The sequence below is a fragment of the Chaetura pelagica genome, unplaced genomic scaffold (assembly GCF_000747805.2).
Source record: "Chaetura pelagica isolate M959 unplaced genomic scaffold, ChaPel_1.0 scaffold159, whole genome shotgun sequence".
Taxonomy (NCBI): domain Eukaryota; kingdom Metazoa; phylum Chordata; class Aves; order Apodiformes; family Apodidae; genus Chaetura; species Chaetura pelagica.
Window position 1 is genome coordinate 2831354 of NW_009954555.1, and position 23368 is coordinate 2854721.

General features: G+C 46.3%; 1 protein-coding gene across 1 annotated transcript in view; it reads right to left on the bottom strand.

Moving 5' to 3' along the window:
* Window positions 1-23368, bottom strand: part of NOC2L (nucleolar complex associated 2 homolog (S. cerevisiae)) — a 50396-nt gene that overhangs the window by 19057 nt on the left and 7971 nt on the right. The window contains exons 3-14 of the mRNA XM_010005255.1: window positions 22436-22604; window positions 21783-21899; window positions 21009-21129; window positions 20397-20487; window positions 19023-19101; window positions 16981-17091; window positions 15146-15259; window positions 14220-14408; window positions 11371-11510; window positions 7257-7368; window positions 1632-1745; window positions 1359-1460 (exon numbers count right to left, since the gene is read on the bottom strand). Of these exons, the coding sequence (XP_010003557.1) occupies window positions 1359-1460; window positions 1632-1745; window positions 7257-7368; window positions 11371-11510; window positions 14220-14408; window positions 15146-15259; window positions 16981-17091; window positions 19023-19101; window positions 20397-20487; window positions 21009-21129; window positions 21783-21899; window positions 22436-22604 (1459 nt within the window). The remainder of the gene's footprint in view (window positions 1-1358; window positions 1461-1631; window positions 1746-7256; window positions 7369-11370; window positions 11511-14219; window positions 14409-15145; window positions 15260-16980; window positions 17092-19022; window positions 19102-20396; window positions 20488-21008; window positions 21130-21782; window positions 21900-22435; window positions 22605-23368) is intronic.

Below are 23368 nucleotides of genomic sequence, written 5' to 3' on the forward strand. Positions count from 1 at the left end.
GTCGCAGGGTGTGTTGGGAAGCCACGGGGCGCCGGGTGCCAAAGGCCCGGCAGCCGGTTTTCATTCCGGCTGGAACGTCGGCTCCGACAGCTCCGATGCTCCCAACAGCTGCTGGCTGAGAGGAAAGGGCTTTGTTCACTGCCCATCAGTGAGGAGCAGGCACAGGAGCTGCTCCCCCAGCAGAGAGTGCCTGTCAGCTCACATTAGACAGAGCAGCCGCTGCCAGCCAGGCAAGGGGCTGTGCCAGCCTGCAGGGACACAGCCCCTGACAGATGCCAGCCTGTTCCATACACCAGGAACATGGAATTTTGCCTACCCAGCAGCCTGTGTGTCCCAACCCAGACACTGCTCATGTCAACAAGAGGCAACACAGCAACAAGGGCAGGTTGGACAGGGCTGGGAGCAACCTGGTCTAGTGAGAGGTGTCCCTGTGACACAGGGAACGAGATGAGCTTTAAGGTCCCTGGCAACCCAAACCATTCTATGAACAAGGTATGAAACGACAGGGTCTCACAGCAGATACCAAAGCAGAGGTTGGTGTCCCCACAGAGGTGATGAAAGCAGCCCTCTGCCAAACTCGTGTGACACCTGCCACTCCTGAGTTTATTTAGAGAGGAAGGAGGGAACAGGTTCCAACATGCTGAGCAATCTCACTGTTCGAAGAAGGGTCACTGCTCATGCAAAGCTGAAGCCACCCAGCAACCAAGGTATTAGGGAAGGGTAATGCACAACACACTCACATGCACAGTACTGCTGGGCAGCTTTAGTACAGAAAATGAAGTATGCAAACATGAAGAGGCTGGGAAGAACAGCCCACACCATGGAATGCCAGAGGAGAGGAGAAGAAGACTACTTTGCAGCGGTTCTGTTAGGTGCAGCAAGGAGGAGGGATGGGACAGGAATTGTACTGGTTTGTATGGGTGGATTTGGGGAGAAAATGCCCCTGGTGATGGAGACACTGTGAAAGGAGGGAAGATTGCCATCTTGTGGAGAGCACATGAGGGAGGCTGTAAGGGAAGGCAAAGCACAGGCTCACAGAGCACAGGTACTGAAACAACTGAGTTACCAAGAACTCATCTACATTCACTACTCAAACCCCATCTCCACAGCAGCTCTGCAGCTCTCTGTTCCACTCTGACTCCCACAGGAGTGGCTAACTCCACAGTCACTGTCACCTACCTTCAGCCTCCTACTTAGACGCAATGCCTGTTCCTTCCCAAGACTTCCCAAAATGTAAAATACTATCATGAAGAAAAGGTAAACAGCTCATGACCATCCTGACTTCACTGTTAGTTTAAACACCTTTATCCCACTCTGTGCATATTCAAGGCATGACCAAGAAGTGTCTCACACCTTACCTGAATGACAGTGGGAAGAACCAACTCTGGGAATCCAATGCTGCAGGCTTGGCAATGCAGATACTCAAGCATCAGATCATAGAGCTGTTCAATGAGTCCATCCTGGGTAAGGGAAGCAGAAATGGAAATATCAGATACAAACTAAACCCTACAGCACCCAGAATGGGAAATGAGTCTCCAGTCTTAGGAGGACAGGAACACAAAGCACAGTTCTAGAAATAACTGCTGTTTGCAGAGAAGCTGGGCAGTGTTGACTGCTGGGGCTCCACTTACTCGGAAGGCCTTCTCCTGCAGGTTGGAATTGGAAAGCTTCAGGATCACTGCAAAGTTGATGGGTTTAGCACTCATACGTCCTGGCTTCTTGTTGAAATCCACTTGTTGGAAAATCTACAACAGAAAAAACTGAGTGTAAAGATGATCACACTACAAAACAAAACAGCTGCCACGACAAAGGTCGAATCTATTCTGAAACTGTCCCTTAAGGTGAAAAGTTTTACAACAACAATACTAAATGTTGCTTACATGAAATCCATTACCATTTTATTGCCACTGAAATAGTTGTCCTAGGAAGCAGAGAGACCAACAAGCACTTTTAACAGACCCCCCCTTACTGGGCAAGGTTTTTATTCTAACACATTTCCCAATTAACTGAACAGCCTTTGAATAAGAGTGTATTATTCTCCATGGACACATTCCATTTATAGGAAGGGACATGGAGAAAAACTGGCCCCTTCTCAGAGTTTGACAGGAGACCATGCACCCTGCTCACTGAAATGATGAGAACACACAAGGGTCCAGCTGGTTGCTCAGTGACTAGTATGTCATGTCAAAAGGCAGAGCTGCACCTTTGCTTTTGTGTTTTTCCAGAGCTTGTTTAATGATCATTGGCTGGGGAGAGGAGTATTTCTGAAACAGAAGGGATGAAGCTTAGACATTAGGAAGAAGAAAACAGAGAGGAAGTTTTTATGTGTGTGTGAGACTGGCTCTCCAGGGTGGCATCTCAAGTCTTGTTTTAATTAAGAAGAGCCACTATTGGCTTACAATTCAACAAACTGTAATCAAGACTATGAAAGTCTTTTCCCCACACCCTCTTTTTCTGAGAGGAGTTTCCCAGCTTCACTGGGGGAAGGGTAACATGAAACAAATGGAATTTCCATTCTTCACGTCCCCAAAAGGTGACATTTGGAACTTAGGAAAGCTGTCTTCAGCTGAAATCACCTACAGCCAGAATCTGCCTTGGTCCTACTGCCCTGGGAAGGTATCAGGCAACAGGGCACCATCCCCCAAGCCTGTGTGCTGAGCTGCTCTTCCTCTGGAGCTGTGATACATGAAAGAACAAAACATTTCTAAAACAAGCAGCAATATGAATGTGCCTCTTCCCAGCCTGGTAGGGGCAGACCCCAGGAAAAAGATGGTAAGAACTGCAACAATCACTTGATCCAGGGCAAATTCCCACAAAACTCCATCAGGGGATAACAATTGGCCATCAGGGGAGGTTCAGTAGCAATGGAATCTCATTAAAACAAACAAAAAAAATAATCAGCCAACAGTTGGTAATCATTTGCATAACTGATGACAAGCACTGAGGGGGGCTAGTGAGGAGTCTATCCTGCCCACCCACATTTTGGGGCACCTCAAAAGCAAACTACAGCTCCTCTCTCTGTCACCAGCACTTTTAATTTACCCTCCTGAGCAGGAAATAATTTCTATTCCCACTGTGCAGCAGCAGCACATTCATCATCAGACCCCAACCAGCCCAGCACAGTGTGGATGCAGCACAGATTGCCAGAGGGTGAGGAGGAAAGGGAGGGTGTTCAGGTCACATGGATACCCCCAGGCCAGAAAAGCATGGAGACGACTATTGATTTTTTTACATTTTATTTGTCAGTCCAGGTTATTTGGAAGGAAGGGACAAGCTTGGTGGCTTGTGAAAACAAAGAGCCCTAGCCCAGGGAATCGATGCTCTAAACCTCATTATGCATGGTTATTTCTTTGGCCAAAACAGTGGTATTGATCCCTGAGGTCAGACACATTAAAGCAAAAGGCATCGGGCTCTGTGGGATCCTAACATGCCACTAGGCAAGTGGGAAAATGCAACCAGAGGGTTTGAAACTCTCCCAGGATGTTCTCAGGAGCCTGTCAGAATTTGTGGGAAGGGGAAAACATGGTTCCCATCTCAGGCCTGTGCAGAATGGATCAGCTAACAGCCAGACTGAGGGAGAGGATGACTGATGTCTAAGAATCCTGTGGCAGTGTGGAAAGGGGATAATGAGGGACTAGAGGGCCAGAAAATGTCCAAAGCCAAGAACGTGGCTGAAGTGATAACCACCAGCAGACAGAGGAAAGGACAGGGCAATACAGGCAGGAAGGAGCGGGATTTTTGGCAATCTCCACCTCACCAACAGTTTCCACGTGGCTAGTGGGAAGGGTGCTCAGACACACAGTTTTCACTGCCAGAGAGCAAACCAGGAACCAACTGTGCACCCACAGCACTGCCACTGTATCACCACATCTCCCCCCCTTTCCTTCTCCCAATCTCTAGCAAAAGCCTCTTGGCATCTGCTTTGATCAGCCCCAAGCTGGCTGCCCCAGGCCAGCTCACAGCAGGGATGCAGAGCTCTGCTGGGGCTGCCTGCAGCTTCCCCTCAGCTCTGTCAGTCACTGCTGAGGGGAGGGCTGAGAGAGCCCAGTTCAGCTCCTGAGGCAGTCTGATTACTTCTTGTTCAGACAAGCTACCCAACTTTCTGCAGAAGCTGGCTTGAAGCACTCAGTCTGGTCAGATTTTGAGTATCTCCAAGGAGAGATACTCCACTCTTTATGCATCCTGTTTTAGCCTTACCATATTAAACTGTTCAGTTTTGCTGTTGGTTCCCCCTGCCCCTACAATGCTTAAGTGCAACCTCCTGTATTTAATTTTCTGGATACTGCCCCCTGTCTTGTCACTGTGATTTGACAAAAGTCTGGCTTCAATCTTTTCATTCACAGAGTGGTTTAGGTTACAAGAGAGCTCTGGAGATCTTGTCCAACCCGCCCTCCTCAAGCAGGGCCACCACCAGCCAGCAGCCTAAGATGATCATGTCCACACTGCTTTTGAGTAGGTCCAAGGATGGAGACACCACAACCTTCCTGGGTAACCTGTGCCAGTGCTCAGTGACCCTCACAGGAAAAAAGTGTTTCCTGATGTTCAGAAGCAGGTGCTCCTGTGTCCCAGTTTGTGCCCATTGCACCCTGTTCTGTCACTAGATACTGGCTTCATCTTTCTCCTTTCATTTATTTCATACACACTAATAAAATGCCCCCTGAGCCTTCTCTTCTTGAAACTAAACAGTTTCATCTCTTGCAGCCTATCCCTCATGACAGATACTCCAATCCCTCAATCTCTGTGGCTCTTCCCTAGACTCTCTCCAGTATGTCCACATGTCTCCTGGCCTGGAGAGGCCTGAACTGGACAGTACTCCAGTCATGATTTCACTCATGCTCAGCAGAGGGGAAAGACCACAGTCAAACTGCTGGCAAAGCTCTACCTGAAGCAGCCCAATGTGCCACTGGTCTCTTTACTGCAAGGGTGCATCCCTGGCTCTTGGTCAACACATTGTCCATGTCATTTTCTTCACAGCTGCTTTCCAGTCAGCCCGCAGGATATTGTCCTCTGGTTACTCTTCCTCAGGTGCAGGATGCTGCATTTCTTTCTGTTGAGCTTGCCTGCCCATTCTTCCAAGCTGAAAAGGTCCCTCTGAATTGCAGGACACTTATCTGGTGTATCAGCAACTCCTCCCAGCTTGCTATTATCTGCAAGTTTGCTGATGGTGCCACTCTGCCCCACCATTCAAAGCATTAATGAACATGATGAGTATCAGCCCCAGTATCAATCAGGGTGCATGACTAGTGGCTACCCTCTAGATTTCATGCCACAGATCCCAGCATGAGCCTGGAAGTTCAGCCAGCCACCAACACACCTCAGAGTCTGCTTATCTAGTCAGCAATTCATCAGCTTGTCTGTGAGGAAGTTATGGGAGATGGCATCCAAAACTTTGATAAAGATGAACGACATCTGCTGCTCTCCCTTCATCCACTGAACCAATCACCTCATTGCAGAAGTTATTAGGTTGGTCAGGCATGATTTCACTCAGACAGCCCCTGGTACCTGCAGGGCTGTGAGCCAGAATTTAAGAGCTACAGTCTGGTGGTGGAAGGAGGAGAATGAGGAAAAGGAAAGGTTCAGTTGGTGCAGCGGTTCAGCTCAGTCTGTCTATAGTTCTAGTTTTGCCTCTCTGTGCAAAGAGGCCAAAGAGTCCATGTCTTGTAGAAAACTCATTTCAGACCTGTACTTAGATGTATGAATGTCCAAAAGTATCAGTTCTCCAGCTGGCCATGCAAAGCTGAAGCTTCCTATCTCATCCACACAGCTGGAATACATCTCCAGTCCAAAGATAGCTTGTGGTTACAACACTAAGGGTTGTAAGAGTGTTCAGGTAACTCTAACAGAGAGAAGGAAGGAGATGGGAAGCTATGGAAGTATAGATGAAAAAGTCCTCATGCTCTTAGGAACTCCACAGATTATTTGAGGGATCTCTTGCAGGGGACAGGCAGGAAGAAGGGAAAGGCTGACAGCTGCAGGGAGACATGGGAGGTCAACATCATGCCAGCCACATTGGGTTTGAGAAGTTAAGAGCAAAATAATTGCTCAAGTAATGTGAAAGATCTCCCCTTGTCACCAACACCTGGCCAAGCCCAGCAGTGCCTCACAGCAGGCTCCGATGTGGTTGAGGCTGGAGGAAGCTGGGAGGAAGCTAAGTGTGCAGCGTGGTAACGTCTGGCTGGGGCCCTACACACAGGTTACATTGAGGTGTGGGGGCCAGAATGCAAAGGGGGGGGAAAGCCCCAAGGGAAAAAAGGCTTTATGTCTCCAAGTACTAAAAATTTGAATGGAGAGACACCATCCTAACCCCAAGCTCTACTAGCCCAGAGTGGAGATGCCTCTATCACTACATCTGGTTGGCAAAGCATCAACTATGCAGGAACAAGAGGAAGGAAGCAGCGAATGGCAAAGCCACACAGGCCAGGGTGCAGCAGAGCAGGAGATTTATAAACACCACTGCCTTCCACAGGCTCAGAGGATGTGGTTTGCAAAGGACGTTTACACCACCACCAAACCACAATAAGCCTTTGCTTCAACAAAACTTGATTAGGAATGAGCCTGGTTGACTCAGGTCATTTATTATAGAAGTCCCCCTTCCTCCTCCTCCTTAGTTTCCAAGCCTCATGCTGACCTACTGGGGCTTTCGCATTCCTCATCCTGCTAATGTCATGCTCCTTCAGTGAAATATGGCTGCACCATTTCTGTACCACTTTCTCCCAGCAGAAAGGCCTATGTGGAGAGCTGTGAGGCATCTGATATGTGGGAAAGCTGGATGGTCTCTTAGCACCAGTAATTCAAACATATTGCACTTTGCCAGGTTGCATTCACTCAGGTATTTTTCCTAAATAATTTATTAATTCTTGAAGGGCCTTTTTCCTTCCATTTCTCTCTGTCTGCAGCTAAAAAGAAATTCCTCCTTTTGCTCAAGTCTGAACACATCAGCAGGATCAAGTAACAGTTTGGGGAGTTACTACAAACAGTTGAGCCTCTGACTCTCTGGCAAACCCTTTGCACACTCCAACTGCATTAGTTAAACCACCCAGGAATGTATTTTTGCACCCAGCTGATCTCAGATACTCAGTCCAATAGAAGCTTAATCTTATTTGCTAACCAAACAAATCGTTCTCCCTGATGCTGCCTGCCAGGGACTCTAGGGACTAAGCAAACTGGGCAACCTTGGAAGCTGTGGGTGGGTATGGTGAGTGTGGTTAGTAGGCAGTAGGCATCAGCCATTGTTAGATTAGCAGGAACCAACAAACCTCCAGGATAAAGGGCAACACTGGGATGAAGGTCCTGGTGTTCTCAGACAGCAGTGTAAGGGCACGGATGCAGTGCATGCGCAGAGGGTAGAAACGAGATGTTGGTACCAGCCTGAAAAGGAAAAAAAAAGAAGGATTTCAGGCCAAGTTTCTACAGGAGCTGCACCTGCAGCCTTAAGTGACACTTGAGAGCCTTTCCTAATCTACAAAAGAAGGCTTTAGCATTGCCCAGCAAACTGCTGTAGCTACCCCACAGTTGGAAATAAAATTCACAGATGTTAAAGTTACAGCACTACCACACAAATTCCTGCAGCAAAGCACTGGGTTTCCAGCTTCTGCTGGGAGAAAGTGCTACAAGAGCTTTGCAGATGACTGAACAGCCTCTGAAATAAACTTCATGTTCAACACTTTCAGCTCTTGAGTTCCCAGCACAGGTAGGTACGCAAGAAAGAGTGGCAGAAGTAAAATACCCATATAAAGCAGCACATTTGACCAAGAAAAGGGCTACCCAGCCTGCTAGAGGGGGTACAGGGAGAAAGATTTCTCCCCATTTCAGGCTACATACCCTCTGTATGCCCACAGAGTTGACCCTTGCAGTGTGGAACACTACTGGGGCAGGAGCAGCTGGATGGCAGTGACCAGTATATCAACAAGGACAGTGGGAATGACAGTGACCTCTCTCAACAAAATCTGTTCAGCTCTCTCCAACCCAGAGGAGCACCTGAGCCATTCCTGTCTCCTTCAGCAAGACAATGTGAACATTTGAATAGCTGGTCATCAGCACGGAAGGGAAGAGGCCAGACTTTCTCTGACTCACTCTTCAAAGTACTACACACTCAGATAATAAGAAAGGAGCCAACTTCCTTCATAAGATTGGGACTGAGAGGGTCACCTCCACCAGCATATCAGCCAACAGCAGAGGGAAGAACACAAAACTCTTCCTAAAAGGCACCAGAGCTTATTACTCTGCCACTCCAGATACCATCTCACATTGAATGACCTGCACTTGAAGACATGGGTGTCTCCAGCATTAACAAGATTTATTTAAAAAAACAAACAAGCAAAAAACCAAACAAAAAACCAGTCCCCAGACAAGAGGCACACAATCTGATAAATGATCCCCTCCCCAAAGAGCTAGGTGAGCAATCCAGGAGAGGGGGGGAGAAAGTAATAAAAAATGCTTGACCAGGCACCATAAATCACCTGCATCTCCCCCTCTCCAAATAGTGAAATAATTATCATTGGTTCCATTACAGAAATAAATCTACTTTGCACCCTGATCTGGCACCACTGGAGATGACGAAAGCCATTCTCAGGAATTAATTGATCAAGGAATAAACCTGTTAAGTGTATAGATTTACTGTAAACCAAGACCATTAATTTTAGAGTGCGTGGCGACGCAACAATCTGCCCAGCTTCCCGGTGCCTGGATGCACAGGGAATACACAACACAGCTGGGCCCAGCTCTGCTGAGGAAGGTCCAACTCCAAGTCACTCCAGGGGGTTCAAACTCACTCACATTTCATCTCAATGAGTGCTCTCTGACGTCTTACCACCACCAGGGTTTGGGCTGTGGTGTAGAGAACAGCCTAGAGGCTTCTCAAGGGTTATTTTTATTCACTGAAGCTCCTTCTGTTATACTCCTGGGTAACCTCCATCTTCCTCTGGCTAGAGAGGACTAGGACAGGACACTGAGAGAGCTGCTCAGGGACACCAAGGCTGTGCTTGCTCCTCCATGGAGGAGCCTGTACCTGCTTTCTCCCCTCTACGTGTTGAGAGGCTGGAAACCAAACTTAACAGGCACAGAAAATCCTCATCTGGCTGCAAGCCAGGGAGGAACTTCATTTTCATAGCTTAGACCAGGAGCAAGGTAGAAATCTAAGCAGACATGGTCAGAAACATATTTTATGGGATGAAGAAAAAAGGGACAACAGGAGTTTTTTGCAAGAAAAAAACAACACCCTTTGAACTCAGGCAAATGCAAGCACAGAAATCAAAAGCAGGAACTTATGGACTGGAGACAGAGAAAAGCACAAAGCAAAGAAGGGGGAAGCATCTCCTCCACATTCTATCTCTGCAGTACCTACAACACTACCCCACTGGTTAAACTAACTGCAACCTTTCAGCTGTGAGAACAGCACCACTCTGTTACATGGCAATGCCATGAGCTAAGTCAGCAGTGAGGCTGTTCCCAGTCAGAAACCATCAATCCAGCACTTCTCCCTTCAGTACTCCTACTTCTCTGGACCACATCTTGAGCACAGGAAACTTCCAGACACACACATGGGGTCCACCTCTGAAACATGCATTGTTAAAAATAGTTTCCATGTGTTTTATTGCTGGAAAGAAGGAGGGAACAAGAAAATGAAGTTTGTTGGGTTTTTTTGCAGGCTCTATCAGTTCTCTTATTTAATCACTTTTCAAATTCTGCCCTGGCACCTGCCTAGAGCAAAAAGCCTTAGGTGGATGGTGGTTTCCCCTCGCTTCCCTCGTGTAAGAGGCCAGGGCAGCATGAGGAGTCCCAGGGACAGACAGACCCCGTTCGCTGGAGCCAGGCGCCATCTCCCGGTACAAAAGGGAGTGGGGAAGAGGAGCCTCCTCCCAGCTCAGCCACCCTGCGGATATAGCCAAGGACACTAGACCCCAGCAGCAGCAATGAAGGTATTCCAGACATTACACAGCATGCTTCCAACCCACCTGATCACAAACGCTCCCCTCTCAAAGCTGAGCAGCCCAGAGAAGCAAGAAGAGGGGTCCAGCTCACAACATCTCCACAAGAGGAGCTGCTCACAGCAGTCAGGTACTAAAGCAGCCCCCAAGCAGATACAACCCCCTAAATGGGCCTTCCAAAAACAAAACCCTTGACCTGCAGGCTAGATTATTTTATCTCCAATTAGAAACAACTCATTTTTTTCCATTGCACTCAGCTGCTACAGACACATCTACAGCAGGGGATGTGGCACAGAGCCTGACTGGCTGCTCTGGGTTTGGGCAGCACAGCCACCACCACTGAGAAGCTGCTTGTACCTGGGAAGATGCCATCCTGGGTATGGAGTGAGGCCCATGGAGCCACATCATCCCCACATCTCCTAACCTGCCTACTCCTTTTTTACACCCTGCACACTGGCCTTGGCTCAATGAAGAAGCCAGGGTGGGATTTATTTCTATTTTCCCACCCTAGAACTCATCTGTTGGGTTCCCAAATCTTTGAAGCCTTACAGAAGTAACTGTACTTCATGCCAAGCAGGCCTGTCCACCTACAAATTCTATTTCCTTCTCTTGCTAAAACACCCAATTCACCTTTCCTTGGCCCCAGACAGCTGATTTATGTGCCTGGACAGGTAGAAAACTGCCCGGATTCATCTGCAGGACAAGCAGAGCTCTACAACAGCAGTGGGAAGCAGCCTGAGCTCACAGGGGATGGGAAGAGGGATGGATGCAGACTCTTAACGATCGTTTAAACCTGCTTATCTTCATCACCACTTGGGAGCTTTTCCAGACCAGGCGGGTGGTGTTTTAAAGCTGAGAATCTGGTTAACAGAGCTAACAGGATTGCAGAGATCACCAGAGATTCAGAAATTCCCTCCCCGCTCATTATAAACAGCCATTTTAAAGCACACAAAGGTCATACATAAACATACAAACTGATGGGAAAAGAGAAAGAAATTCGCAGCAGAGACATACTAGAAACAATAAATACATTCTAGTTCTTCAAATATTAACAAATATGCACAAAAAATACACCTTCTACAGCATTTACTAAGACTTGTTTCTGTACTTTGGCACTGCTGGGTCCTGAGGCAACTCAGTAGATTCTTCCTTGAGGTTTTGTACAATGGGGAGGATTATTTGGTCCAGACCATCCAGAGTGCAACTTCTCCTCTACAGAGAATTTAGTCTGGGAAAGAACAGCCTACACCTCAACTACCTCACTGCCTCAACACACAGGTGCTCACAACACATCTTTGCCTGGAATACTATCATCAGAAGCAGCCCTCAGACAATTCCAAGTCATCTAAGAGGAACAGCCCTTCATAACTGCTCTGCCACATCAAGCAAGACAGAGAAGTACAGCCAAAAAAAAAAAAAAAGGAAAACAAATAATCTTACTTACTTTATACAGCCAATGATCACCTGGGTCAAAGGATAGATCAATGGCTCCATGACCTCACTAGGATAGATTGTGCTGAGAACCCGACACCAGAAATACAGGCAGTGGATATACTGCCAGTTATAAACAGACTGGAAGTTCTCCTGCAGGAAAAGGGAAAAAAAAACAACCAAGCACAAACTTGAAAATGTGGCATTTCAGAGGAGTTCACTCTGGTTTCTCTACAGGACTCATTTCATCCAGCATTCTCCAAGAGGACATTGTGTACTGCTTAAGAGAGGAGTAACTAACAGTCTGGCTGTTGCTTTGATGCCAATGGCTGAGCCACCATTCAGTAAGTTCAGATGCTCCACTGGCAACCTCACAATTTGGTACCAGTCAGTGCTTTGGAGGAAATAATGAGCAACACAGACTGCTTTTCTCTACAAGCAGGCTCATTTGAGAAGGATGATCTAATGACTCAGCTCAAAGCAGATGGTGGGATGTGGCCAAGAATTAGGAAACCTTTAACTGTTCCGTTTACCCATAGTCCCTGGTGTCCCACAAGTAGGAAGGCTGGAAAGTTGTATCCCTGTGTGACACCCCTGTGAATTGCCTTCTGGTCTGTGCAGGCCAGAGAGAGGGCAGGAAGCTACTGATTCAAGCTTAGCATCTGAATTCCCCCTCTTTGCACTCCAGTTCCTTTGGTTGGTTATGTAGCAGCTTGTCCTTCCCACTTGAGGACTGTGTAATGAAAACCCCCTACCCAGCACCTCACTAACTCTGAAAGTTATTATCAGTGCTCATCTTAAAGATATTCCTACAAACAGTCACTGTCAAAGCAAGGACCAAGTGATCAACCCAGCATTCCTCCCTGCTTTTGGAAAAGACACTACACAGGACAGTTCAATTTTTTGTCAACTGCAGAGTAAAAATTATAGCAGAGCTGAGAACAAACTTCCAGCTCTGTTTCTCAGGCAGACTTTATGGTTGACACCAAAACAGGCCAGGGGTGCCTGGCATGCAATTATACACTGACTCAGCATTCAAGATTAAAAGAGGTATCTTTTAAAGAATGTTTGGGCAACCCTCCACTCTCCCTGCCATGTGCTTAAGCAGCCCATAGTGCCAGATTAAATAAAAGCCTGAAAAATGCAGGAGTTCCCCGTAAGGACACCCATTCCAAGGAGTTCTGCAGGCCCATGTCTTCCCCAGAACTGCACCAAGAACTGCTGAGTCTGCACTTCACAAGGTGCCTCAGCTCCAACTTGTGTTTGTTTCAGACAGACTATCAAAGCCCAGACCACCTCCTCTTTTGCATGGATGGAGCAAGATGTGCAAGTCCTGAAAGAAGGACAGAAAACCTCAGTTGCAGCCACTGGACCAAACCTTGCAGTAGGGACTGAAGCTGCAGCTAGAAACAGAAGAGCTCTCCCAGCTCTCTCCAGGTCACTGAGATGTACCAAGCAGCTCTGTTCTCAGCTGCTCTTGCACAGCACAGAGAAGCAATCTGCTCCTGTAATCACCTTCTAAAATCACCCACTGCTCCATTTAAATTAATTGGCTTATTACTTGGATTTGTATATTTTGGTTGTGCTATTGTCATTTTAAGTTCCTACAACCCTCCCCAGCTGTGAAATCCAGTGGATTTAGGTCTTGTCTGGGCCAGGACTGAGGGTGTGAGAAGCCAGTGCAATCCAATTAGGGTCTATGCAACCCAGACTTAATTTATCTCTGCTTATTTATCCCCATGTCTGAACAGCAAGGAGATTTAACTGGTCACCAACCCCGCAATGTTTGGGGGCAGCTGAACAATTAATCTATAGGGGTCTTTTTTGCTAAATATGAATAAAGCCAGGATTAGCAATCTGACTCAGGTTGCTGAGGTCAGACTGGAGGGGGCTGAAGCCAGGGCTGCTCCCAAAAGGTCTGAGCTGCTTTGTTCAACTAAGTCCTTTCAATAGCGAGGTCTTCACTGGAGAGATGCACATGCCCAGGTGGTTCCTAATCTTCTTGACCTCAAGGTTTTGCAACCAGCAGCTCCACAGGGTGCCAAAAGAGTGCCCAAGGCACAACACAGAAAGTACATCACAAACTCTTGCAAGCTGGGGAGAAAAAAAGAGACCTGAACCCTGCAGTTGTCTTTCCTCTCCTTCCTTGCTGAAGTTCTACACACCAGCAGCTATGAGATGAAGCTCCCAGCCCCTGGAAAAATATTCCTTGGCATGTTATGAAATGGGTTAAATGCAAGGGTTCTGTTTTGGGCCCATTACTACAAGAAAGACATCGAGGTGCTGGAGTGAGTCCAGAGAAGGGCAACAAAGCTGGTGAAGGGTCTAGAGCAAAAGCCTAATGCAGAGCAGCTGAGGAAACTGGAGTTGTTTAGTCTAGAGGAAAGGAGGCCAAGAAGAGACCTTATTGCTCTCTACAACTGCCTGAAAGGAGGTTGTAGGTGAGGTGGGTGTTGGTCTCTTCTCCCAAGTTACCAAGAGATAGAACAAGAGAAAATGGCTTCAAATTGTGCCAGGGGAGGTTTAGATTGAATATTGGGCAAAATTTCTTTACTGAAAGAGTTGACAGGTCCTGTCCCAGGCTGCCCAGGGCAGTGGTGGGGTCACCACCCATGAATTTCATGATTTCAAAGCCATGTAGGTGTGGTGCTGAGGGACATGGGTTAATGGTGGCCTTGGCAGTGCTGGGATAATGGTTGGACTCCCTCTTCAAGGCCTTTTCCAACTAAAACAGCTCCATGATCTATAACGACTGTCGTTTTAGAGACATTACCAAAAGCCTGAAGCGTCTACTGTAATTTTCCCTCCCCAAACATTCCCCAGAGAGGGGGGGACACTCCTCCTACACCGAGGGGCACTTACCCTCTTCTTTATGGTCATGGCACTGCGCAGGTGGATGGCCAGTTGGCGGATGTAGATGAAGGCATGTTGGTAGGAGGTGTGTGTGTCCAGGGCGTACATCTCTGTCAGCGTGCGCTGCATGAAGCTGATCATGGGCAGGACGTTGGGGGAGGTGAACCTGGAGTTCTTCACAAAGGCAATGTACATTTGCTGGGCAGGGAAGAGGACAAGACACAACCATGTAAAACAAGAGGGAAACCATGATATCAGGGCCACAAGAATGAGCAGAGGGCTGGAGCACCTCTTAGGTGAGGCTTGTTCAGCCTGAAGAAGAGAAGACTCTTGGGGGGACCTTATTGTGAGGTTCCAACAGCCAAAAGGAGCTTGTAAGAAGGCTGAGGAAGAGCTGTTCACAAGGGCACATCACATAGGACAAGGGGTGATGGTTCTAAGTTAGAAAAGGGCAGATTTAGGTTGTACTTTAGGAAAATGTTCTTTAATATTAGGGTGGTGGATCACAGGTTGCTTAGAGAGGTGGGGGAGCCCCCTCCCTGGAGACAGTCAAGGTCAGGCTGGATGGGGATCTGAGCAATCTGGTCTAGTGTGAGACGTCCCTGCTTATTACAGGGGGGTTGGACTAGATGACCTTTAGAGGTCCCTTCCAACTCAAGACATTCTGTGATTCTCTGATTAAGCTTCTCCACCCACTTACATCCAAACCAGAGGCTAAATGTTCTTTTTATAAAACACGGCACTTCAAAGGAATATTCCTCCAGCAGGGAGGGCAGGAGCAGGACATCACTCTGACCTGAAGCAGAGCTTCTTACTCACTTAACTTCATGGAGGTAGCCACCATCTCCAGCACCTACCCTACAAGCTCATGCTCTAAGGTCTTGGCATATCATGTGAGAAAGAAAAGCTGCAGAGCACAGAAGCAGCAGCCTTACCTTGAGCAGGGGACTCAGATATGCCTCCTTCTTGTGACGGCAGATCTTGTTCAGCACTAGGAAGGCCAGCACTCTCACTGTCTCCTCACCTGTGCTCCATAAATTAATTGCTTGCTGAAAGAGAAAATAAAACCAGAGGTCAGCCAAGGGACAAAGAGCCTCTTCCTGGTTACACGAAGGCCCGAGTTTCCCTCCTTCACACTGAAAAAACAAACAAGGAGGAAGATGACACAAAAATGGGAGGTTGTATTATCATAGTATCAGTCACAACAGCACTGGCAGCAATCCTGGCCTCATACTCTAGCTGTGAGCCCATGCAAAAAGGAAAGGTTGATGTTTCCACCATCAATACAGGAAACTGTTCAAAACTACCACATCTGAAAAATATCTGCACTTTTATTCATGTGCTTAAATACACATTAGAGTTTCTAAGCATAGTCCAGGTGACAATCTAGGCTTTGCAAAGCTTCCTCACCTCCTCTAGACAACACCACCACACCAGACTACATATTTTACCAAGACATCTCCCAGCCCAAGAAAAAAAGTAATTTTAATGTCTCAACTGAATTCTGCAAAATACAACTACACTGTAATTACACTCCTGTTCTCACCACAAACAATAAATTCTAGTTTCTCAAAGAATGCTATTAAAGCTGCACTTGTCTCTGGAAAGGGTTTGATTTCAGAATTTACCAATGTTTTTTCCCCTCTGGGCAAATAGGTTAAAATCCTTGAGATATATCTCCTGGTGGTACTTCTGACCTACTTCTACTTCCTTGGACATTCACTGTATTAATACAAATGATGGAGCAGCAGGAGAGTTTGGAGCCAGAGGCAGGACCTGTGTAAGGAAGCACTTCAGCTGAGAAACACTCTTAGTCACTCTGGTACTAACCTGCTGATTGTGCACCCAGAGCACCATGAAAACACCTACACCAGCTGGAGAGGGGTAGTTCAGTTTGTGCAGAGGTCTGGGCTAACAGACAGCCCACCACTGGCATGTATACTCACTAATCTGAGTTTTACACATCTCTGCACTGCATAAAGCAATCACATATTGGTCTCTGCCTTCAACTTCTTGAGAAGCAAATTACTAGATTTTGTTCTTCACAGGCCTGTCTAAATTTGCCTGTTCAAAATATGGATTTGTTTGGACATGGCTGACCCTGTCAGGAAGCATCTGGTACAGCTGGACCACAATCACAGCTGATATACCCAGAAACTACCTACCTTATCTGCACTAATGAACTCTGCAGGAAATAAGGAAGATTGCAGTTGCAGGGCTGAAAAAGCCTACTAAAAAATCCCAAGCAGGTCTGAGGTGCACCAGCCTCCCATCACTTACACCACTCATCTTTATCATCAAAGGGTTCCCAGCCTCACTGAAATGTCACTTAGCAGCTTTCCATTTAAATGTCACCCTGTTGCTCCCTTCCCCGCCTCCTCTGTTGGTCTCGGTGCTCAGCAGTTGTGACTAAGTTTCTGCAAAAATATTCCACCCCCAGCTCCTGAGAATGAAATACTATCCCAGACACACACATACAGGGAGGACTGTCTCCATCTGTGGTGAGGAAGCAGCTTCCCCACAAGCCCTCCATGTCACTCTGTGTGAGGATTAGTAGCAGGTACACACATGCTCACTCTCCCCCAGCTTCATGGCACCTAGAGGGCCTGGAAGAGGAGCAGGAGCCCCTTTCAGGACCAAAAGAAAAGGTAAGAGGAGCACAAGAGACTGAATTGTTATGGGATCCAGCACAAATACGATGAGAAGCTGAACTGAAAGGGTAAAGGAAGTGCCTCAGATCCAAGTGATGTATCAGAGCATGTCACCTTACCTTGAGGAGTGCACGGCACTGCTTGGGGAAGGACAAATAGTAAGGGACTGTGGAAATGACATGCTGAAGGACTGCAGCACCAACTGAGGCTTCTGTTAGACAAGACAGGAGCTATGGAGGGGAAAAAAAAACCAACATGATCAGTGTGTAGTCCTCATCACCTCTTCCCTTACCATCAAGCATCTGTGCTTTGCTGTTTCCAGGTATTTCTGTGTTACCAAAGGACTGGAAGAGCAGCCTTCCCTATAAAGATCAAACAAACCCCCAAAAGCTTTACTGGGAAAGGAGCAGACACATGGCAGGTTAGACAACTTCCCTCAAAGCACATCCATCCTGGCAAATGTGGGTACAGACTACTGGACTTGGATGGCTGATGACACCTGAGCTCATCCCAGTAAAACCTATTTTTTATACTGCAAAAGCTAAGTCTGGAAACAGCTTAAGACATCTCAGATAGCACAACACCAGTGCCTCTGTCATCTCACTACAAATACTCAATGCACCACAAGAACCTCCTCAGGCTACACTAGGCTTGGCAACACAGCAACCAGAGCTACCTAACAACTTATTGGATTTCACTAGGATTTCTTTAATGGGAAGCTGGAATACTACTGGGTAATAAGCCAACTCCAGCTCGGAAAAGGTTAGACAAACTAATAAGAAAAAACACCTTGGTATTTCCAGGTTGTTCAGCTCAGCCCACCTGGAGCCAAACCCAGCTTCTAGTTTGAAGGCAAATTTCTAATTGGAAGGCAATGATAAGCTCAAAGTCACTCCAGTTGGAGAGGTTCTGCCTGGTGCAGTGCCCCCTCTTGGCTGCAATCCCAGTTGCTGGAAGCAGAAGCATTTTTCTTACTTTGAACTTTCCTCCTTATTCCCCTCCTTGCACTGCAAAGATTGGGGAGTGAGAGGATCTCCTTTGCAAAGACCCTCACAGACCAAGAGGAAAGGAGAAGATACTGGTCAGAAATCTCCAAGTCAGGAAAACTCTGTGGCACAGCCTGGGACTGAGGGCACTGGGAAGTACACACAGGAGCTGGGATGACTTCACTGGGACTGCAGTGCCAGCTTTTCCTTTCCTACTGCAATCTTCTGCTGCTGGCAAGAGCCACCACAACTTGAGAGGAAAAAAAAGCTCTTCTGATCAAATGCTCTTTCTGCTAAGTCATTCTGCCAGCTTACAGCTGAGAGATACCAGCACTTGCTTTGTCTTTCCTTGTATCTCCTTCTCTCAGCTTCTGAAGAATGAGTATTACAATGCTGTCACTTCGTTTTTAATATTCCAAATTTAGGGATGCAAATAAAAAAAAGACACATTAACTGAGGCAGGGAAAATAATAAATTAATTTTCTCTGAAACACCAGACATCAGCAACTTTAGATGGAGGGAATATCCTAGTGAGATGGAGCATAACTACACATAGGACATCTCCAAATATGATTAACATAGTATCATCTTAGTATTACAAGTAGCAAGATCATACTGCCAAAACCTGAATTCATGATGCAGAATGCAGGAGCACAGCACTGCAAGCTACTTTAGAAGCCCACTAAATATTAATGTCAGAAAAATAAAGACAGAATGAACTGCCAGAATGTTAACCCAGACCTTCTTCACCTATTTTGACCCAACTGCCCAAGTGAACATCCAAATTGTTTGTTAGATCAAATACTTCCAAAACAAGACAGGGAACTGAACAGACAAGAACCTCAGATGCCCAAGTCTTCAAGGCTCAGTGAGATTGCTCCTGCCCACTGCAGCCTCAGCCAGTTAAGTCTTATTTATGCTCCACTACAGAAGAAGGCATAGAAGCCAATACCCAAGTTTCCCAGAATTGTGATGACCCAAAAGTCACTTTTAAACTGAAATAACTGTATTTTCAAAAGGAAAAGCATTGAAGCTACATTGCTCCCTGCTTTGTTAATTGTTTTATTGTTCCTGTTGTTTACAGATGCAACACCCTAACTGTCCCCTACCAAAATAACCTGAACCAAAAGCCCAGCCGTGCACAGACTGACCACAAACATGCTGAAATGTCTTACTTGTATGGTAGAGCTGAGGTACACTTTTATGTCCTGTCGTAGCTTGCTCCAAAGTGGGCTGGTGGAAGGGAGGACCATTCTGGAAACAAGCAAGAGTTGGGTTTAGCTTTAAAAAAAACCCACCAAATCAACTAGTTTTCAGCAGCACAAATAAAAGATCCCTTCCTTGAAAATGGTTGAAGAATGGAAGAAAGCTGCAGAGGTGAGCAGGGAGTAAAAACAAGTGCTTGCAAAGCAAGAAGTAAAAATTTTGTCATGGGTGAAAAGAAGTAATTCTACTCTCTAAAAACTGCCTGAAGCACAGCATTGGGAAATTCAGTTCAAAGAGCTTCCCAGCAGAGTCCCAAACCTCTGGAAATGTGACAGAGAGAGCTGTGATAGCCAGAAGGGCTGGTGGAGACCTGAATCCCTCTCACTGATATTATCTCACTGCCTGAGAACAGAGCAAGCTGCCTCGTAGCAAAAAAAAAAATAATAAATAAATTAAGAAATCTATTTTGGGGATTAAACTAGTTGTGAGACAAAGAATCAGTCTCTTCTAACACTCTGCTCAGGAAGCAGTTTCCCCAGGCCAGCCCAAAATTCAGACACAGTCTGTAGAAGCCAGGCCTGGGAAGGAAAGAGGCTGGTATTTACACAAAGCACTGGAATTTAATCCTCAGACTAGGCACCCCTGTCAATGAGGAATCCATAATTTAGCTCACTCTTCATCTGTGACAGGGAAATTAAAAGTAACTGCCATCAAAATTACCTTGAAAATACATCTGAAAGGCATTCAGTTCTCACTCTACCCAACAATGGAAAAAAACAAAAAGAGCTTAAACTATTAAGTATTAAAACTGAATCCAGCTGAAACCCCAGAAAGGACTGAGCTATAAAGTTTCATCCAGCAAGACTTCAGACTGGTACTGACTGGATCTCAAGCAAATCTTCCAGTTGCTCCCAGGTAAGCCATCCTGTTACCTACTCAGTGATGAGCCCTGCCTGACTCTGAAACTCTCTGAACACTAACCCACACTACAGCCAGAGAATTCCCAGCTTCCAGGCAGCAGCTGAGATTTTAACACTGTCATTCCTCCTCTCTAGCCAAATCACTTTGTGTTGCTGAATGTAATACAGAGGTACTGGATCAATGCTGCCATTCTGGAATAGAATTTATTGTGCTGTTGTTTTTGCAGTTGCATGCTTGTTTCCATTCCAGCTGTGCCCTAACTGCTCTAACTCAGTGCTCCTGAGCAATTCCAGATCTTCTTCTGTTGAAGCCATATGTCCTCTGCAAATGGGCAGAGCCTAGTATAACAGGATGCACTTCTGAGGAAGGAAGAACCTGGCTAAAATGACTGTAAATTTAATCTCCAATCTCCTCAGACTTACTTGAGTTTGTTCTTTGGGGTTTTCAGGAGAAGCAGCTTCTGCAGGCAGTGGAAGAGGTCCCGGATGCAGAAGGACACAAGGGCATTGAACACTGGTTAAAAAAGAATTAAAAAAATATATCAGTAAAGCATTTTAAGTGATTTTCCATATATGCCTGGTTTCTCAGCTAACCTGAAAAGAGCTCCCCAAGGAGCTGAAGGCAGTAATTCTTGTAGCAGAACTATTGTGCTCCCACAAGCTTCTGAAAAACATCAGATTGTCCTAGCCTAGAATTTTTCATCTAAACAGCAAGATCACAGAACCAGGCACAAAAGAAGCCTGACCCATGACTAGGAGTCTGTTCTACCACCAATTGCCCCCAAAACATAAGAATTAAAGGCACTTGAAAAAAAAAAAAGAATCACAGAAATAAACAATGTGAGACACCAGAGGAGATACCACTGCATGGACTCATCACCAGGAAGAAGATAAGCTACTTAAGTGAAATGAAGCCTGTGAAAGGGTAAGTTAAGTCCTGCCATGACTTATCACCACCACACTCTTCCAACAGCTAAACCTTCCCCACCAAATGGCTTCCCTTCTCTCACAGGAGCAGTAAGGTGACCAACTCACCTGCAGCATCAGTGACTTGAAACTTGCTGGGATCAGTTCCACCACTGTCTCCTTTGGTGGTTGCTACAGCTGCTTTAAAGGCTTGAGTGATTTCATGGAAAAGCTTTGGAGTCAGGTTTCTCTGGGGAAAGAAAAAGTGTTGCTGAGGAGAAAAAGCAAGCAATGTTCTGGAACTCTGAAGCACTTTACTGGGACTGGAATTCTTGGAATTCATTGCAAGTTTGATTGCAAGAATAACTGCATCTTATAATGCAAAGGAAAATTGTTAAGGCACAGGCTCACAAGTACTAGTGGCCAACCTTGCTCCAAAATGTGCTTCTAGGGCTTTTGATTGCTTGGAGGTTGAGAAGCAATGAATCAGCTGCAAGCAACTATCCAATCTGACCCTTCCCTCCCCCCTCTCAGTCAGAAGCAGCAAGTCATTTCATCACAACTCAAAATACAACTCAAAAGTTCTCAGAGCTGCCAAAGCTTAGCGAGAGCATGAAAAATCAGAAGTTAACCATTCTGACCTCTTCTGAGCCACACAAGTTTCTCTAGCTCCTCCCTCAGATGGAGAACTCTCATCTTGCAGCCCAAGAAAAATTGCAAAGACAAGTAACACTGAAGCAGCAAGAGTTCTATGAGTATGACCTTGTTTGTAGGACACACATTTTCTCTGGGGATTTTTGTGAAAACTGAACAAGTTGAAAGTTGGTGTCTTAGAGGCAGTGATAGATGAGGAAGAATGTTTAAAGGCCACTCAAGAGCCCTGTATTCCAACTCCCTGCTCACCTCTGCAGCTTTCTTCCATTCTTCAACCATTTTCAAGCTCACAGGGATGAAGGAAGCTCTCTTCCGTTTGACTTTTTTATCTTCTTCTTCTTCCTCCTCATCTTCATCACTTGCTTCCTAGAGAAGTCAATACCAAGACTGAAAAAAAGGTTTAAACAATTCTGGCCCCACCTCTTTTGCTGAGTAGCTACTGCAGATGGAGGCAGGCAGCAGGGACTTCTATTAATGCTGTTATCAGCACTTTGTGTGAAGCACTGATGAAATTACAGGTATTACAAATTCCAAAAAAGCTCCTTAAGCCCTGCAGCTTTTTGCTGCATCAATACAACGTGCAACAGCATCAAACATCAAGGAGGAAACAAATCACTTGAGGCACAAGACGGTCTCACTGGAGAAGGAGACACAAAACCAAAGACACACTTCTAAGGCTCTGCTTTCACAATCCTTAACAACCTCCCCATGCTCAGTTCAAACCCACAGCTGATTTCTGGATTACAAGCTGCACACCTGCAGGTGATCTTTGCAGAAGCTCCTCCCCAGCCACCTGTGCCTCTAGAAGCCCAAATATACTTAGGCCTTGCACTGAACCCAAATAGTTAACATGTAAATCAGTGAAATAATTTATTTCAGCACTACAAAATAGGGCCTGGTACCTCCAGTGTCTCAGGTGGTATATGAAACTTCTCCTCCTCATCAGAACTGTCTGAAGCATCAAAATTCAGCAACGTACGATCGTTCTCCTCCAGAAACTTATAAAACTCAGGATCTTTGTCCTTCAGCCGGGAGAGCTGATCTTTATGTTCAGAGGCCTTTCCCTTCTTCCTGGTAGGTAAGAATCCACAGAATGGTTTTACTCATTGCTCAAACTTCTGCTGATGCTGTAAGAAAATACAGCAACTTTGGGGCATTAAAGTACAGGTGGGGCTAATTGGACCTGGTGAGGGATTTACCAGGGCTGTGGCTGCATTTAACACCTGTGTCTCATTTAACACCTGTATCCCATCTAGACCCCAACTTTTGTAAGGTTATGGTTACTCAGCACTAAGAAATGTTGACAGCAAGCTACCAACTTTTACTGAGGTACTGACCAGAGGTGGTGAAAACCTCCTGCAACACCAAGTCTAGTCTAAATCCACCCTCTTTCAGTTTAAAACCATCACCCCTTGTCCTATCACTGCAGTCCCTACTAAAATCCTTGTCTTCTATTTATAAATCTTTCTATTTTACAGCCTTTAAGCACTGAAAGGCTGCAATAAGGTCTCCCCAGAGCCTTTTTCCTCAGAATTCCTTAGAATTCCTCCTGCAAGGTTATTAAAAACCCCACACAAACCTACATGACCAGAGAAATCTAACAAGGAAAGGCCGGTAACATTTTAACCTGCTGTTGCTTCGGCTCCTAATCACGGCTGAAAGGCTGCTTCGTTATTTCCTAATCGCAGACAACCCCAAAGCCTTTCGGCAGCAGGAAATGGACACAAAATGAGGGAAACCAAAGCCGGGTTAGTCGGGCCCTTCCCCACCTGCCGGCCCTGCCGCCCTGGGGCCGCCGGGGCCTGCCCGCCTCCTCCTCCTCCTCCTCACCACCT